The sequence below is a fragment of the Gymnogyps californianus genome, chromosome 5 (genome assembly GCF_018139145.2).
Source record: "Gymnogyps californianus isolate 813 chromosome 5, ASM1813914v2, whole genome shotgun sequence".
NCBI classification, from domain to species: domain Eukaryota; kingdom Metazoa; phylum Chordata; class Aves; order Accipitriformes; family Cathartidae; genus Gymnogyps; species Gymnogyps californianus.
Window position 1 is genome coordinate 66506256 of NC_059475.1, and position 19007 is coordinate 66525262.

Genomic DNA, 19007 nt, shown 5'->3' on the forward strand with positions numbered 1-19007 from the left:
CAGTTTTTCACCAGCCTTTCAGAATTTGCTCATTTCCTGATAACTCTCTTAAAGTCCATTTCCTATGTTCCTGCAGATACCAATTTTCTTCTTAAAATGAGAGGTCTGTCTCTGTAAACTGAGTCCTTTTCCGCCTATTTTTCCAAGGAAAACGGTTCAGTGATGTTTTTTGGAACCTCCAGCAAACTTAGCTGGTTTTGCCTGCTCAGAGCTAGTCTTGTGATTTGAAAAACCAGGTTCACACCTCTGGATCTTCACTAAGGCTACCTTTCAGATCGATGCAGTTCACAGGCACGTATGAAAGGGAACTCACCGCTTCTGCTGACAGAGGCAATAATGACTCCTGTATTGTCTCCACTTTTAGAAGCGCTGCTTATGCCATGCTCCCTCTCTTAAAATTCTTGTAAATTATTGACTCGTATGTATTCTGTATGCATCTTGTGAAAATAACAGAACTCACGCTTTTAATTGTCCTGTTAATCTGGGGTCTAATCAGGTTCTTGTGACTTCAGGACAGGAATGAGACACTGAAAGCTTTCATGTCCCGTGAGCTCTCTGGTTTACAAAAACAGTGAAGTAACTGGGAGTCCTCCCGGAAGACATGCCCAATTGTACCAGTCTGTATCTGTATCACCAGTTAATGTTAGAAGGGAAAGTAAAAATGGCCACGGCAAGTACATTTCAAATTGTCTTCCCTAAGCTGTTATCCAGGACTAAACAACTTAAAACCAACTTATGTTTTTAAGAGAAGTGACCTCTTTTGTTTTTCCTTAACAGAAATTTTTAAGCAAACATACAAAGTACAAGTGCTGGAGAATATTTATTTTCACTGTATCATGACATTACTCTCATTAGCTGTCTGTTTTGTTTAAATACAAAAATCATTCACAAGCAGATGAGTCAAATAAGGTTTTGTACACCATAGGTGCTGGTGCTTTGGAATTCCAGATATAGTAGTCGGAAGAAATCAGTTCCCGGGCTAAAAAAAAAAAAAACAGACAAGAAAAATAAGCATTACAGAGTGCCTTACAATCAGACATTCCTTCATCCAAGCTAAGAGACTACTAATCCATCCTTAGTAGTTTACAGAAAAGGTATAATGGCCTCTTTAAACTGTAAGACTCTTATTATTATTTGAAAATCATTTCTGATAATGAGACATTGAAAGTCTCAGCTTCAATTACCTTTACTAATGTGTCAGTCATGAGCTTAAAATTCAAACAGAAGTTAAGTCAAAAGCAGGTGGATGGCTTGGATTTTGTCCAATGAGTATAAATTGCATACTTGATCTAAAACATACAGTATGAAAATGTTGCTTTTTTTGTGTTACAATTTAGGACTGAATGTGACCTGTCACAAAATTAACAGTATAGATCAGAGTTTTCAAAAGGCATTTACAGACTTCTGCTAACATGACTGACAGAAGTTGCAACAGACAGACAGCTACAAATACAAATGCTTCCATTAGACAGTACTGCTCAGATTTAATGAGTGCCTACTGTGTTCCCAATTAGTATATTTTTGGTGCAGACTTGGAAGTAGTCATGTGTTAACTCAAGAATAAGCAGATTTGGTTTCTGCTCCACAGATTCATTGTAGAGCCACATCCACCAAGGGATGTTGGTGTGACGACACTGACAGCAACAGTCTCACCTTGCGTGCATGAGCTGAGTTCTGTGCCTGGGTATTGCCAATCCACACATCACGTCTGACAAAAGTGTCCTAAACAAGGGGCCAGACTACGGAGAGGCATTCTCTGCACCCCCAGTAAAAGTTCTGCCATTGTTGCAGAGCATAGTAAAACATCACAGGGTGAAGGGGAGAGAGCCCAAGAGAGAGACTGACTTTGTAACCGAGTAATAAGAGCTTTCGTCTGAAAGGGAGATGCCAGTCCCTACTCCAGGGGCGCTTTAAGCATCACCAAAAAAAAAAAAAAAATACAAAGCAGAGAACAAAATTTCTGGGGTGGCCCAAGCAAACCAGGAAAAAGCTTCGTCCAACTTCAGCTACAGAATTTTAGTCATTGACATCCGGTTCATAACTTCAATACACAGTTTCAGTTAAATAAATGACATTTTTAGCAACTCACATGCAGTAATTTTGGGTTTTCCTGGTACAAAGATCTGAATAGAATGCTGGTCTACGTAACATCCAGTAAGTGTAAAGTCTGGGATCCTAAAATACAGCTATAGAAAGAGAGGGAAAACATGATCAGATGCATATTGTCATGCTTGCTGCGCAAATACTGGCAATCTGTGTTACATGCTCTTGGTGTGCAAGCGTAGTCCAAAATGACAGGATGTCAAATCCTGTAAGCATGAAAACAGAAAACTCCATGCTGAGAACAAAGAGGCTAATAATTATGTCTGATTTAAAATCAATGTATCTTCATAGACCATTTAAGATAATAAAAAAATAACTACTAAGGCCTCTTTTCGCAGAGCCTGCGACTTACTTTTACATAAGCAGTGTTCCCAGTGCAAACATAATCAGTTGGGTGCTCTTTGCCTGCAGTGCCAAAAGACACGGTTCCAGCCAGAGAAACTTCCAAAGATTTAGGGAACTTCTGTCCTAAAGCCAGAAACAGCATCTGTAAGAAATTATACAGCTGTGCCTACACTACACAAAACTGACTGGGGGAGGAAGTCAGAGCGCACAGGGGTATTCTGCTTACCGATGACCCAAACCAGTAGGCTCTTCTCTCGTGACAAATCCAGTTGGCCGTAACTAACTTTGTACTCTAATTGAGCGATTGGGCCCCTACAGTATAAGAGAGGAGAAATAAAACCATTGGAATTAGTATCATTCAGTATTTGTTAACACCCATTTTGTTAAAGAAAGCAACAAAATGCTGAAAGACGTTATTTATGTGCACACAGACAAATCATACCTATATGAGCACACCGCTAATTTATGAAAAGAAATTACAGAGCAGGAGGAAATCACCACGGTCTCAACCTAGTAATCATAAAAGAGCTGTTGATATTTTACTGTCTTTAGTTCACTGATAGTGTTTTACTAACACTATGATCAGCATCAGCAACTTTGTATCATTTCATCTTTAAATTTTCATGATGATTATGTGACAGCATAGTCGCGGCAGTTGTCAGAGAGGCTTAAATGAAAACTATCGTTTTAATTTTAAATAACTATATTTTTGATAAACTGATCTGTAGCTAGGATTAGCAGTCTTAAGGAAGAGGTAACCCTGGGTTGGAAGTGATCTCAAGGCTTAATCCACCTGGAGGATTGTGGCGGTGTTTCACGTGAAAAAATACCACAGGGAAAGAGGATGCGCAACAGAAGTATTCAGAATGTTACCAAATATTCTGGTACAATTCTGTATTCTGGAAATTACAGGAATTCCAAGGGGGCTTCCCGACATTGGCAAGCTCGGTGTCCACTGGCAGTACTCTGATGGAGCATAATCTGTTATATTGACTCCTGACAGGTTCATTTCAGGAAGATCACAGAGAAATGGAAGAAATTTATTTAGGATTTCTTTATTCTTACCTGTTGAAAAAAGGTAGACGAGCTTCACAGTACTCAAAAGAATTCTTTATGCTTTCATGAAGCTTCAAATTAACTGTTATTTTTAACTGTGATCCCTCTTCAATAAGTTGGTAACATCCCAAAATTGGTGGAACAGGAACCTGGAAAAAACTATATTCATTCTCAAGATAAATTAACATCATCATCATAAGATCAGTTATATACTGTTTTCATTGCTAAAGTACTTAGAAAATAACAAACACATCTTAATTGCTGACTGTGTCAAACTCTTCAGGCTGCTTGCGATACATAGATTTGTGGTATATGCACTTGACATCTCAGCCTGGATTCATTTTGTCTAATTCAGGCATCTCAGTGGTTCACTTAAAGTAAGAAAAGCCACGCCATGCAGTCAAAGGTACCAGCGCCTCCTGAACGTGACTCAGATGATACAAGTCCTGAAGTGCCTTCCAAGCAGTTTATTATATAAAAAACATTCCACCTGCCTGTATCAGACTGAAACTCATTCAGACACGTTCAACACAGCTATTTTTATTCCCATTTGTAGACTGGAAAATAGCGAGGGTCAGGGATGTTATTACCTGGGAAGTGTAGTAACACAAGTTGAATGAATCTGAAGGAGGAATGAAAGGAAATTTGTAAGGTCCGTTATACACAGAATCATCCAGTGGCTCGGCACTACTGGACATCAGCATGGCAGGGTCAACGGAAGTCACACAATGATGGACCACGATATCTTGGAGCGGAGGACCATTAGTCGGGAGATTCAAACTAAGGGTTACATTTGGTGCAGATCCCTCTATGTCACACTTGAAAAAATGAAGTTAAGAAGTTATTCTAAAATATCTCCCTCAAGTCAGAATTAGATGTTCAAAAATCGAATACAAGCATTTAAAAAAAAAAACCAAACAAAAAAACACACACTAAAAATTTTCAGCTGGCTTCAAACATTAGTACTGACAAATACTTTCAAAACAAAGTCCCTTTCCCATTTCTGTAGGCTTTCCCACAGTAGGGCTAGGGATGCAGTCTTAGCTAAATGTCTCTTAATTGACAGGTACTCTTCAGCAAAACAGCAGATAAGCAAGCCAAGGACGTCCTGTACAGCTACATCATTATGAATGTTACATAAACACACTTGGTGATAGTCTAATTAATTCAGTTACTTTTACAACATCCGCTTAATGGATTCAAGCATGGTACTAATGGCCGCTGTGGTCCCATGTCAGCTTTCTCACGGCAACCATGTGCAGCGCATCCATTGTCTCGTCCCTCCGTGTGCCAGCTCAGCAGTGCATGATTACACCAGGGCTTTCTTCTTATGTAAGGCCATCCACTCTGCAAGATGACCTAGAAACTTGTCCCTCTGAGACCAGGAAGCTGTTCACCCACATAATCCCTACCAGCACGGCTGGTGGGAAACAACCCAGCCTTCGGAAGCGCAGTACTTAGGTTGGCTTCCTTCAGAGATGAGTATCCCACCTCTTGCAAATAATTAAATTACCATGATCCACTTTATTAGAAGGTCCTTCTCCTCTTAAAACACTGGCAGTTACAACTACAGTGTACTGTGATAATATAGTGTGCTTCCTAAGCATAATTTAGAACAAAGAATGTTAAATACATCAATTACAGAAAACACAAATTTTAACGTATTTCATAATTATTATTGATCTACTTAGTGAATATTCCCCAACTTTTAATATTAAACAATGAAAACCATTGTCACATACGAAAACATTCAAAATAATCATACAACCAGTTTCTTTCACCAGATTCTGTATCAACTGTTCTTACGTCAGCCAAACAAACAACATTTGTGGATTCAAATTGTTGTTGTAATAGAATAAAGTAGGATAGAAGATTAAACTTTCGTTTTATAGGAAAATTAATTAAAAATGCTCACATAAAGACACTTGTAGAAGACTCATTCAGAAATTCTGTTTCTAATCATTATTTAACACATTGCTTATTAGCTGGAAATAAACTTGGTGTTAGCACTACCATTTCTTAGTCTCTATATGCAAAGACTGTATGAAATTATTTCTATTTCATTTAAAATAAGAAAAACTTGGGAAAATACATGCAAGGTAGCTACTGCTGGAAATTTAAGTCCCATAAATAGTTACTGAAAAAATGCATGAAGCATGCAGGAAAAAAACAGTAAAGATCAAAATAAAACCCACTAACGCATCAGTCTAATATGTAATAGTTTGTTATACTTTGAAATATTACAGTATTAGAAATTCACTGATCACATACCAAAGTAAAATGGCATGAATATTTACCTTCCCAGTGTGCTTGCATGAAAAATATTTTGGTCAGACTTGCACATAAAATGCTCTCACCTTGCAATTTACAGCTCCATAAACTTGCCACATGTCCACAACATCTCGTTTGTCATACTGCATACACTTGACTTTTTCAGTGATACAGACATTAACCTGAGGTTTGCCTTTATATGTGTTGGATCTCCAAGCTGGTTGATTCTCATCTGTAGGCATTTCCTGAATGTCATCGAACGAGCTGTTTAAGCTGCGTATGTTTGTGTTTAAGGGGGTGCCAAGCGGACAGGCCTGTATAAGCAAATTTCGAAGCTGGCCTATTTTCGCACTCATCTCAGCTTCATTCTTCCGACTCGGAGAGATGTAGTCCACAATGCCTAACAAAAGAGCCAGTCCTTGCGAGAGCCCGCTAACGGTGAGGAGGGGTGGCCGTGGCTCCAAGGTCTCCTCAACTAGTGGAAGACACGCATATATCAGACCACTCTTCTGAAAAGCAAGCACGGGCCAGAGATCCCCTCCTTCGGTGCGAACTGAATATACCGATGAACGATTAATTCGAGTACAAGTATCTCGATGCTCCACAAAAATATGGTCGTCTACGAGTCTCAGTTCAAAAAGCAAAGCTTTAAGAAAAGCGCTGTCAGATGGTACAGGCACATGTGTTGACCCGTTGAAGGTCTCAGCACGTATTTCAACGGTGGGGTAACGTCTGTGACATGGGAATAAGAGCGTGTTAGTGCTACTCATCTTTTTCCACCCAAAATACCATACCAACAGAGTTCCTAGAAGCAGAACCACGCAATCCCTTTTCTGACTGTCAGAGAATGCAAAAGCACTATAAAAATCTTTGGAATATTGATATAATCAAGGATGGGTTTCTCTTAGGGATTCAAATAACTCCCAAAGGCCCCCCGGTCCTAAAAGTAACCTTGTGTAAGTGGAAGCCAGCAGCGTCCTGATAGAAACAGTGACGGGATCAGAATCTAAATCATTGTCAATAAAACTATTTCATGAGTAATTAGGATTCATTCTAGCAGGTGGATTTTTACTGGAAACTTTGAGCAAATACATTCACTCATTTCTTTAATAAAACGTGAATCTGTCTGTCTACCATTCCTGTTGCACAAAGGTATAGGATGTTTAAACGACACTAATGAACCCAAGGATGACTCACACCAGTGCAGCGAAACTTCAACAGCGAAATATTTCTAAGAGGCGAGATCACACTGAAGACAAGTTTTCAGATATTTAAGAAAACGATGTCCCACGTAATCAAATTCAACTACAACAGCTTTTTGCCTAGATATAGCATGCTACTGCTACAGCTTTGCTACTCTCCTAAATACTATATTTGCGAGACAGTATAATGGAAGTTACTTATGTACAGATTCTTCATTGCTGTTCTGAGCTTACACAATTGATTTGCAGCAGTTGCTTTAACTGATTAACAAGATTAACTAAAAATCTTTACAATATTATAAATACAAAAAGATTTCACTGTACACAAGTCCAATTTTTCCAGCAAGAGCTGCATGGTTTTTGGGGGGGAGCGAAATGGATTCCACACTGCAAGTGCAATACATGTGACTTCATAATTTCTTTTTTTTTTTTTTTGAGTATTTAAGACGTAATCATAATGTCACAGAGACGCAAGGTTTTGTATATTTTAAAATCACTATGTTGCATCAATGTATATATTTAATTTCAAATTTCCTAGAGATGATATTTGAGAAAAATCATACTAGCTGTTTAATGTTATGTCTGAGATTTTCTTCTTCTGAAGCAGTATTATTTTTTAAAGGAGAGAGGGATGAATTTCTTCTCAAGCTAACCTAAATCTATCAAGAGGAACTGAAGAGTTGCCTCTTAATAAATAGCCAAGAAAAGAAAAACATTACTTCCACTAATGCATTAGTTTTCATCATTTTTGGAACTACAGACTCCCCTGAGTCTCTCTTACATTAAGTTGGATAACAGGCTAGCTTTTCTACATTCTCTTTTGTGGATTCTCTTAGTAGTTATCCACAGACGCTCAAAGTGCATATCACAGGTTACTCGCCAGGCAACTAGTTAAATCACTTTATGAATCATCTTGTAGGAGATCTGTTCTCAGGCTGCATATTTGTTTGCGCTCAGAGCCACGCTTACATACAAACATGGGAGAAAAAAATGCAGAGATACATAAATGCCTTAATTTAGTCCCCTTTTTATACCATCTTTTTAAAGACACATTGACAGACTGTTTCTTAAATTGCCATAGAACTTGTAATCCCAGCAATGTGGTACTTTGTTTTATCTATGACCTCCATATGTAGCATTCTCCTTCTGCTCCTGAACACTTGCATGGTTCTTATCCTGTTGCCTAAGTCCCACCTACACCATCTTTTCTTAACTGAGTAGCAGAGTCTCTTGCTGGAGGCAGCTACACTTCCTCAGGCTTATTTTCAATGATTGTGCTTTTGTGTTTGATTCTTAATCAGGCATCTACAGCTTTTTTTTTTTTTTCAGTAAGGAAAAAGCAAGCACAGGCAGAGACAAGCCAGAGCTACGAGATCCGTAAACAGGATACAGATGACAGTAAAACGCCTCCCTACAGTCTCATGTCTATTTTGAAGAGCAAGGAAACAGAGTGGTTTTGCAGCTCGAAAATTTATGAAGACTTCCAGATCAAGGTCGTTGATAAAAAGCTACATGTAACCTTGGTGAGCATCTCCCATTTTTGGTCAATATTTTAAAAACAAAGGAAGAGGAGATATTTCAGTCTAGTTTTGTCTTTCTTATGTCCCAAGCTGCCTCCTCCATTTGCTGAAGCTGTCCCCATGCCACAGCAATCTTCTCTTCCTCCCACTGAATCTTCCCAGCTTTAGCTGAGTCACTAGATGGTTAGTTAGCCCTTCAGATCTCATTTTTTCAGTATTCCCTTCTAGACAGTCATGAAAACTTAAAAAGATGAAAGTTTCCAGGGATGAATGAGCTTTGGTGATTCAAGAGAGAGACCATACTTGTTGCCTGAATTAAGTTATGATCAGCTCAAGAAAAGTGGAATGCTTTGATGTCCCAGATGTCTTCTCTGAGGTTAAAGATCAGGGCTCACGTATCTCCAGCTGAGTGCGTAAGTCCCGAAACCAACAGTTTCCATGTGATCCGGCATTCTTTATATTGTCTGTGTGCTTTGTTGAATTTAAGGTCAGTTAGGAGGATAAACTTGGGGTTTCCACAGCCCTATTATTTCCTCTGGGAACTTGAAAGATCTAAGTCTGGAAATCACTTGAAGTATCAAGTATAGTTTGCCCTTTTCAAAGGAGCGCTATTCCTTGTCTCTGCCGCTTACTGTGTGACAAGTTACTTCACGTATCCCTGTCACTAGCCCCCCCCTTCCTCCATGGTGATTACATTCTCAGATTTTTTGGGACAAGGCTTTCTCTTTCTCTGTGTTTGTAGAGCGGAGGCCTCATCTCTAGTCTTGTAGGTAATACAAGGAGCATAATACTAATCCTAAAACAATCAGAGGAATGTCCAATGTAGAGATCTGTCTGCATCTGAAGATGGAAGATAGTCTACTTGCCCCCCCCCCCTTTTTTTTTTTTGCCTCCTTCTAGGTTCTCTCTTCAGTTTTACGGAATCCAGACTAGGACTGTAGGTCACACCTCTTTATCCAGGTCTCAGTGTTTTTGCTTTCCCTAGCCTCAGCTATTTTTCCTCTCATTCTTTGGAATTGCGTCCTCTGAAATCACAGAGAAATCACAAGGAAATAGCAACAAATTTTGCCCGATCAACAAAAGCAGCCTGCCTAACCCAAAGTGTTATTTAAAACTCTGTAACAGTTCTGAATAAAAAGTCCTCCTTTGGTTCACTAACTTAAAAAAACTGTCTTTGTATGCAACAATTAAAATCAAATGGAAAGTTAAATTTCTGCCTGAAAAGACTGTACTTTTTGTACAGTTACAGAACAATACGAAGAGAATATAAGCAAAATATAAGCAAACTACGTGCTTTCTACTTGGCCCATTTTGTTTATCTGACAGTATTTCATAATCACTACCTTGCCCTTTTCCATGTCAGGACAGAGAAGAGCTGGGTAACATCTTCACAGTAACTAACAGAAAGAGGAACAGAGAAAGGAAAGTCACGTGCAAGATGCAGAAGTTGTGAAAAAACAGATTTAGTTAAAAGCACATTATCTGAACCCAGAAATCTTCAAAATCGGGTTCAGAAGCGTACAGTGGCCAGCGGCGCTTTGAACGAGAGAAGGGATTTATCCAGCATCAGACCATTTTGGCATTTTTGCAACTGCTTCGGGGCCCCGAGGCAACCCCGGCTGCTCTGAAAACACCGGCGCCTCCGATGCGAACCCGCCAGCTTTCTCTCTCTTCCCCCCCCCCCCCCGCCCCGCCTTACCGGGGCCAGACGCCCGACAAGACGCGCAGCCCGGGGAGAGGCCAGAAAACCCCCGCCGAGCCCCGGTCCCCCGAGGGGACTCGGCCCGGCCTGACCCGCGGGCCTGCCCAGGCCGCCGAGCCCGCGCCCATCCCCGCCTCCCCCCTCCCCGGTCTCCACACGCACCCGGCCCGGCGCGCCGCCGTTACCTGGAGAAGAGCACGGCGCCGCCGGCCCGGGGGTCGTGCCTGAGGAGCCACAGTGCCCGCAGGGCCATGGCGGTGCCGGCGCGGCGCTGAAGGCGGCCGGGACGCTGCGGAGGGGCGGCTGCCGCCGCCGCACGCAGCTCCCGGCTCCTCCCCGGCGGCGGCCGCCCCGGCGCAGGCCCATTTCCGGCGGGCGGAGGCGGCGCCGCGGCGGCTGCTGCTGCTGCCGGGGCGGCGGGACACAATGGGCGGCAGCGGTGGGGTGGCGGCGGGCCGCTGAGGAGCCCCGCCGCCCTCCCTGCGGCCATGGCTACCACGGCCGAGCTCTTCGAGGTGGGTGCGGCGTAGCGCCGGGGCTCCCTGCGGGCTTCCCCGGGCGGAGGGGGCCGCGCTGGGCTCGGGGGCGGGAGGGTGGTGGCGGGGCCGGCCGGCTTTCTGAGAGGATGCGGCGGCCTCTCCCCTCCCCCGCCGCGGCCGAGGCGCAGCCCCCCCGGGGCGAGCTCCAACTCGGGCGGCGAGGCTGCGGGGAGGGAAACGGGGCCTCCCGCCCGGGGCCCGGGGTGAGGGCGTAGGCGTGTGCGGGGGGTGAGCAGCGCAGTGCCGGAACCTGAGGAAACGGGGTGTCGGTCTGGGGGGCTGAGGAAACGGGGGGGGGGGGGGAGCGTGGGTGATGCCTCGGGAGGATGGAGTCCCTCACCTTCCCTCGGGCGAGGGCTTGCGGTGCCCCTTACGCCTGGGCCTCCTTCCCCTGGGGCTCCCAGGTCTTTGCCGCAGATGGGGTGCCGCTTTCAGCAGGGTGCCAGGCCGTGCCAGGCCCGACTGCCACTCTTCTTCTCCCGAAGGCACATACTCAGTTGACCCCAGCGCCATGGTGTCTTAGCGCGGCTTCTACTTTTCTGAAATAAGGAAATAACTTTGCCCTCCCTTTAGCCACTGTGGGACTGAGGCACGAGAAACCGAATAGCTTGCCCAAGGCTGCGCACGAGCAGGGCAGGAATATAGCAGGAGTCTGGCAAACTCTTCTCTCCTGGCCTGGACCACGGGCTCTTGTGATGTGACCTGTGATAAAGAGAATGTGTTTGTTCCCACTTGCTAGTGCATGGGGATGTGGTATCGTTACCAGGTATCCTGTATTTACTCTCTGAGTCACTCGAGAGCCGGTTGTTCATTTGGTGCGTTAACACTGGGACACGCTTTGCCCAGCCTTCAGGAAAGGTCTTCCTGTTTCTCTGGAAGATCCTATATCTGTGGTTTATATAAATGCATTGTGTGCACTTGTATTTATGAATCACTGTTATGACACGAGTGTTATGACTCACATCTTTTGGCTTGCATGGTTTAAAAAAATAGCAAGACTGATATACCATGTTCTAAGTAGCTAGATGCCAGGTTTTATGCCCTCTCTGCACCTCTCTAACTGTCCTAGGAGTCCGTTGATTTCTCAACGTGATGACAACGCGGTTCTTTTCTTTGTGGGATGTTGAGTGTGAGACAACTTGGACGTGGAAAGAAAACTGTATGTTTTGGCTGCTTTGGGTCATGCAACAATTTGTTCCATTTTGCAATAGCAATAAAGATGAAATTGCAAGTAGGTGAGACCTTTGCCTAGAGACAGGGCTTGAAATCATGTTTTCCAATATGGAAGCCACTATTTCTTTCTCTCCTGCTTTCGCTTCTCTTTCACTCCAAAAGCAAGAGAGGTTTTGTTGACATTCACTAAATTAATGTTGCCTACTATGTTAGTTTGCAGGCACTGCCATATAGGTTAGAACATGAAAATGTGCTTGTTATGGGAGTAACCCTTAGCTGCATACTGAGGGTGGTATTTGATTGCCATGTTTTCATGAAGGGGTGTGTGTGTGTTTGAAAGTCATTGTCAATATAGATATGTGATATTGTGTAGAAGGATCTGTGCTGAAAATGAACACAACACGGGCTAATTCTCCCTCATAACTCAAAGCGTAATTTAACAATGATTACTTCTAAACTGGTTTTTAATGTGGCTAGGTCCAGTTTAGTTTCATTTATACAGACCACATCAAACCAGGTTATCATCCACTTCAGGCATATCTCTTATGAAATCAGTAGTATTGGCTGAATGGATAGGATCACGTTAATTCCTCTAGAGCTGGAGGGAAGTTCAAAGCTGTGAAGAAATTGACTGTTGGTGCTCATCTGATAACAGGCAAAGGACTTGCAAATGACATTTGTAATAGCTGATTTTCAGCAATTTCTGCAGAACTGGATAGGAGACTTAAAATAGGAATTAGGCTGTCAGCTATAGGTAACCCTGTTATCAAGATAGCATTAAAAAGAGCAAATGTATATGGAAGATAGGATATACAAACAAAACTAAAAAGTTTTGGATTTGCAGTGGAGCCTGTGAAATCATGTCTTAAAAAGACACTGTTGAACTTCATTTATTCTTCATAAATCAAATAGATTATTTTTAGCACACCCTTTGTGAAAATTTGGAAGAAAAAGCTCATTTTGTTTCTCTGTTTGTCAGTATTCTGCGCATAATAATATCCCCTGCAGTTACTATTTCTTAAATAATACAGAACAGGGTTTATGTGATTAAAAAACTGAAGGACAGATCTCCTATGTAAGTGTTCTTGAAAAACGGGTATTTTCCATCTTACGCCCCTTTAAGATATTACTATACCTGCATATAGCAGTCATTTTGCCATCATTTAGTTCTAACTAAACTGATTAACACTCTTTGCTGATGTGCCAGATTGTTATAACAAAATGCAGGTTTATAATTTTTGCAGAAGCAGAGAGGCAGGCTGCAAGACGGGATGAGCATTGCGGAAGAGGGGGACGCACGTGAGTGCCCACGCCGTGGGAAGGGCGGCGGAGGGGACTGGGCTGCTGCCGGTTCAGTTTGGCCTCGTGGCTGGTCAGGTAGCACCGAGTTTGGGGTCAACCACAGCGTTTGTTTCCATGTGCCTGGCTAGTTTTTGGGATGCAGGGGAGGGAGCTGCAGGTACTCTCTGTACACATGCACTCGAAGGAGATTTAGAGGAGTATAGAGGCATGATGGATAGAGCAAGATTGGCATTACAATTTTTTTTTTTGAGGGTCTAGAGCATGCATATCAGACTTCCTTAGGAGAGGAGGCTTTAATAGGCTTGCAGAAAAAAATCTGTAGATGTTGTTTTGCAAAAAAAAAAAAAAGAAAAAAATTCAAGGTCATTCTGTGTGTGTATGTGAATTATCTTTTCGTGCAAACATCTGAAGGAAGGGAGAAATATAGAAAATGTTATATATACACACAGAGCATCAGTAAACAGTGCACCCTTTATATAGAGTTATTCCATAGTTGGTGTCCTTGTAAGTAGAGTGGTACTCCAGCTGAATTACGGGATCTTCAGAGGAAAGATGGTGGTTGTGATTTTTCATATAAAGGAGAAGTGCTGCAAAGAGCCATAAGGTAATTAGGAAGCTGGCGGGCTCCCCTGAAGGGAATGTTACTGTATTGAATGGCTCATTTCACCTATAATTAAAATTGCAAAAATGTTCCCAAATATTTAGATGTAAAGATGACGTAAGGAGAGAATTTACACTTGGTATGAAAACACTGCATTATAACTTTTGATGGAAAGGATTCAAGTAAAGGAAACTTAAACTTGTGTATCAGGAAGAGCTGGGTTAAAGAGATGAGTGACTTGCAGAGAAATGGTTTGTACGTGGTATCATCCAGTTATTTTTGAAGCTTAACCAAGGAGGCTGAGCAAAACACAGTTACTCTAGTCAGTCTTTGAATGAGGAGTTACTGGGTGATCTGTTGAAAGGGTGAAGTTTCTGTCCTGTCTAGCAGGATTCAGCATGTTGCAAAGTATATTTAAAAAACTTTTATCCTTCTGTTTAATAGCTGGGCCTGTCTAGATAGGGCATAATGTGTTTCTGAGGAATGACAAACCTTGAACTGGCAATATTTGCTCTTCAACTCTTGTTTTTAGTTATTAAAATAGCGCTATAATGCTGGTTTTTTCCCTCCTTATTACTTCTGACAAGGTTTTAGTCCTATTGATACAGGAACCAATTTGATACCTGTGGAGGTCTGTTTATTTTTTTATAACTTTTGGTTTTTTAAACCAAGCTTTACCAAAAGCAGGGGTGGCATATTCACATGTTTCGTTAACAGGAATTAGTTGTGACAAATACCACTATTAACCAGAGCCACTCCCAGCTCTGTGTTGGGTTGTGTTTCACAGTTTTAGGACCATTGCTGCATGTAATTTAAAAGCTTTCCGTGAAATCTTGGTGGTTGTGAGAATACTTTGCTTACTGATCTTAGATGTGCTGATGTGAGCGCCTAAACAATGCTGCTAGATTACCAATGAAGCTGAAGTGATAAATACTAGTTTTTTAAAGGATAGGTGTTGGACTGTGTTTTGAGTATTTAATATTAACTATGTGAAGAAATGTTTGAGCTGGTTTATTAGGCCAACTAAAATAGGAGGTCTTGGTTTTATAAGGAGGTCTCTACCTTCAGAAAACATTGTTGGGTGGATAAATAATCTTAACTCTTCACCATTGTGTGGTATTTTTATGGAAAATCCAGCAAATATTATGGAAGAAACTTGAGTAACCTTGTGTTTTTAGCATCACTCATGCCCTATTTTTCCTTCTTGTGAAAGTCGAGTCCATCATCTGTGTTTATGGTTGCTTTGTTTTTTGCCCTTTTTATCTGCTTTGTTTCTGCAGCTGCAGTTTGATGTTGCACAGTGTCCAGTGGCAATCTCACACTGTTTTTGCCACGGGGCAGTGCCTTGGTCAGTTCTGCTTGTGATGCCGTGTTGTGAACTGTGTCAGAGAGTTGAGCAACTGCAAAGAAAACTAACTTTGCCGCGTAATTTTTTAGACAGATCAGTTCTCCTATCTGATTTGCTGCACAGCTGATGGCTGTGTCTTGTGATGTAATATCTCAAATCGGTGTAGCTGCTGCATGGTTCAGGCACTTTGTAATGACAAGCCATAAGCTCACCTGGAAATAAGAACAGGTAATTTAGAGCCAACTCTTCACAGACCTGCAGCAAATTCTTTGCTAGTAGTCTGGCAATCTATAGACTAGATGTTCAAACCCACCATATTAAGAACGGTGTTCTCTATGTTAAATATGTACACATAAGAGGTGATGGGGTAATTGTCAACACTGTACTTGCTCTTGATTGTAGTAAAGCTTCTAAATGCTTTCAAAATGATGTGTAAGCAGCTGCTTAAGGGACAACCTGCTGTGGCACATCGTAAGGAGTTTTTATTCTGTGGCTAGGAGCCTTTTGTGGCAGATGAATACATTGAACGCCTGGCATGGAGAACACCTGGAGGAGGTTCCAGAGGTGGAGAAGCTTTTGATCCGAAAAGGTAAAATAAAATTGCATAATGGTCAAAGTGAACGTATCTCTAATTGTACTGTTTTGTTACACATATAACAAAAAGCCTGTGTGTAGTGTTGGTGTGTGTCCAAGGAGGTTTTCATTTGGGACAATTGCTAGAATTTGTGACCATGAGCCAATTATTCAGAACCAATTATTCAGTAACAAGAGTAGGGAAAGTCACTTTCTGATTTAGACCTTTTGAATGAAGAATTGATGTTGTTTGTCCTTGTCAGACATGAATGTTCCAAAGCACTGGAGTTGCCGGATTAAAGCATAATATGAGACTTCACTGCTATGATAGTTAAGTCAATTTAATGAGTTTCTTGCTAGTTTAGCTCCCTGAGCTGGCTTGTTTTAAGACCCAGTAGTTTACAGTCCTGGTGCAAATAAAAGGCACAAATAGGTAGGATGGGAAGAAAGGCAGGAACATGGCAATGTTGACCTAGATTGTTTTAAAATGAATTTGTGTGGTATAGTCTGAATCCAATGAACAGCTTGCTGCTGTTGAATGGAGATGGGCTTGTGCTCCTCTTTCTTGCTGTTAGCTGCACACTGTGATGGCTCATCTTGAGCTAGCTCTAGGCACGTGATCTCATGGTAAGCTAATCTAACTTACTAAAATGCCAGAAAACTAACCTGACAAGAAAAAAGAGTGAACTTTTTTTCTAGTTGGGTTGGCAGTTTTGGAGGACTGGAAAGGCCTGGGAGCAGGCGCAAAGGGAAGAGGTTGTATGTCTGTGAGCTGGTGGTGAGAAGGAATGTGGGTGTGGAAAGGAGCAAGGCTAGGGCAGGGGAAGTGGGGAAGGAGGAGGTAGTGTAGGACCTTCTCTTGTGGTAAGCTGGCTTGGCTTTGTTGAGAAACCTCACCCTAAGAAGCCAGCTTTCTGGTTACTGGGCCGGCATTGGGTGGTGCATTGGTAACTCAGATGCACAATTTTATACAGCAGTGTTCAACATCTAAGCCTCTGTGCTCCAAACCTCTGGATCCTCTTTTGTTTTGAAAAGAGTGGCTCTTTCAAATAGTGCTACTTTTTAGCTTTTGTACCAGTATTGGTAGTCTTTCTAGAGACATAATTAACTTAAGTGTTTTCATTTTTCACATGATTACCACTTGGGAGACGAGCAAGTGCAATAGCTGTTCCTTAGTGACTTCTCATCCACATGATCTTATTCCAGATTAAGATTGTTCGTAGTAACCTGAGCTAGAACTCTTAAGAAGTTTAGGAGTTACTAACTTCATAGACAAGCTGTTGTTATTCAAAAGCAAATACGAAATGCTTCATTAGCACAGTCAAAGGACATTCCTTCTGGAGCAGTCTGGCTCTTTGGAGGCATGTGAGAAGAGGAAGGATATTGTTGGAGTTCTAGCAAGATGCTGAACCCTTGACATTCAATCTAGGGCCTGTATCCTGTGCAGAGCTTTACATGTGATTTAAGCAGGAAGAAGCCTGGAAATACACAACATGGCTTTCTGTAGCTCTTTCTCCTCAGTTGTGCCTAGTATATACTTTAGGGTAGTTAATGATTTGTGCCAATACCAGCTCAGTTTAACCTATCTTCTATATTTCTGCTGGTTTGCTTGTATTAACTTCTGTGATGCACTTTCATATTTTTCAGGACAAGTGGGAGAATCCTGCAACAGTAAATATTTTTCTTGTGGGATCTTCTAGTATTGGGCAGGGAGCCAAAATTAATATCAAAAAGAAACAGAACTTTTGGTGTATGGGGTTTTTTTCTGTTTTTAGAAGATGATGCTTTTGTTTGGTAGAAAGAATGTTGGAGTCTTTATTCTGAGAAACCTGACCAGCAGCTACCTCTTCTATTTAGGCATTCTTTCCTCTGTCACTATATTGAGTACTATTGCTGAGTAAGTGCAGAGTTGGCACAACACCTGTTTAAAAAACAAACCCCAAACTTAACTGAATCAGCTTTTTAAAATGAATAGAAGCTATCTGCACTTCTCTAGGCTTTTGTTTGAAAGTATGCTTTGTGTCACTTACTATCATTAAAATTTTATTTTAAATATACTTCTGTAAATTTAAGTCTGTTCCTTGTGGTTTTCTGTAGAATCTAATGCAACATGCTTACCCTCGGGTTTCTGGCAAGCAGGAAGTGGAGGAAAGAAGTCATAAACGTCTGCTGCAATCCAGTTTTCTTTAATAAGTTGTGCCTTTAAGTCACTTACTGTTGTAAAGATACCGCTTGAAATAGGTTTTAGACCAATACAGTGAGCAAAAAGGCAGTTCACATGCTCCAAGCAGCAGCGTAAAAGCCAGTCATTTTAGCAGCGAAGTTAAAACTGAAACTGCAGTGACCCTCCATGCAACTAAAGAGAATCACGTTAGTATCATTTAGGTGTTGCTCGGAGAAAGCTCTAGATGTTGGCCAAGAGAGGTACTGTAGTTGTTACTGGGAAGGAGTCGTATGAGGGTAGAATAATACGTTCTACTTTTCCCTTCTGGTTGCTAAGAGTCTCTAGCCTGTGCATGGGGAGCCAGGAGAGGAACAGCGTGCTCATTCTGCCTTTCAGCAGCACTGCTGGTTGGAAGGGCTTCATATTCACCATATACCTTCTGAACAGAGTATATGTGAAAATGCAGATTCCTGACTAGTCTAGAAATAGCTCCCTGGAAGGGATTCCCCTTTCCTCTCCTCTTCTGCTTTGACATTAAACCTGGACAGCAGAGTTCTCAAATCTTTCATATGTTTTCAGTTATTAGCATGCGTTTTATGGCTATGGAGGATCTGGGAATAATCCATTCCCTGAGCATCAGTGACTGGGATGTTTAGAAAAGTATAAGCTGAAAAGATGACTGGAATGGGACAGAATGGACAAAAACAGGAATGAGAAAGAGAGAGACATTGAGAATGGAATGAAAAAGAATAGAGGAAATTTAAGAATGCATTCAGCTGTACTGTATTTGGGAAGATTAAAATGTGAGTCTGAAAAATCAAAGTGATGGGAAAGGGCAGGAAAAAAACCAACCTTAAAATGGTGTATGTTATAGGAAGAAAAGTGAAGTCAGGAAGCAACATGGTTATTACCAAAATGACATTATGAGACTATATGATTGTATTCATTGCCTATTAATAGAATGCTGATTTACAAGTTCACAGTAACATGTACAGTAGAAAATATTTTCCTGTTATAGCCCTTACATTGAAGGGATGTAGTGGCCTAAGCTCTCTTTGCCCTGAAGAGACTTATTTAGGGAAGATGGGGATATAGGGACTTTTGTACC

General features: G+C 41.7%; 2 protein-coding genes across 3 annotated transcripts in view; one reads left to right on the plus strand and one right to left on the minus strand.

The window, feature by feature from the left end:
• Positions 1-801: 801 nt before the first annotated feature.
• On the minus strand, positions 802-10486 carry AP5M1 (adaptor related protein complex 5 subunit mu 1). 2 transcript variants are annotated; one of them, XM_050898310.1, is made up of 8 exons: positions 10385-10486; positions 5862-6507; positions 4095-4322; positions 3514-3653; positions 2675-2760; positions 2456-2571; positions 2090-2186; positions 802-979 (listed from the first exon to the last, which is right to left on the minus strand). In XM_050898310.1, the coding sequence occupies exons 1-8, from the start codon at positions 10450-10452 to the stop codon at positions 882-884; spliced, it is 1479 nt and encodes a 492-aa protein (XP_050754267.1). In that variant the 5' UTR covers positions 10453-10486; the 3' UTR covers positions 802-881. The 2 variants fall into 2 exon arrangements, with proteins under 2 accessions (XP_050754267.1, XP_050754268.1); XM_050898311.1 differs by lacking the exons at positions 802-979; positions 2090-2186 and having other exon boundaries at positions 2484-2590.
• A 174-nt stretch (positions 10487-10660) lies between these two features.
• The window catches only part of EXOC5 (exocyst complex component 5), a 30508-nt gene continuing 22161 nt past the window's right edge, over positions 10661-19007 (plus strand). The window contains exons 1-2 of the mRNA XM_050897503.1: positions 10661-10714; positions 15660-15751. Coding sequence (XP_050753460.1) covers positions 10688-10714; positions 15660-15751 — 119 coding nt within the window. The 5' untranslated portion in view covers positions 10661-10687. The remainder of the gene's footprint in view (positions 10715-15659; positions 15752-19007) is intronic.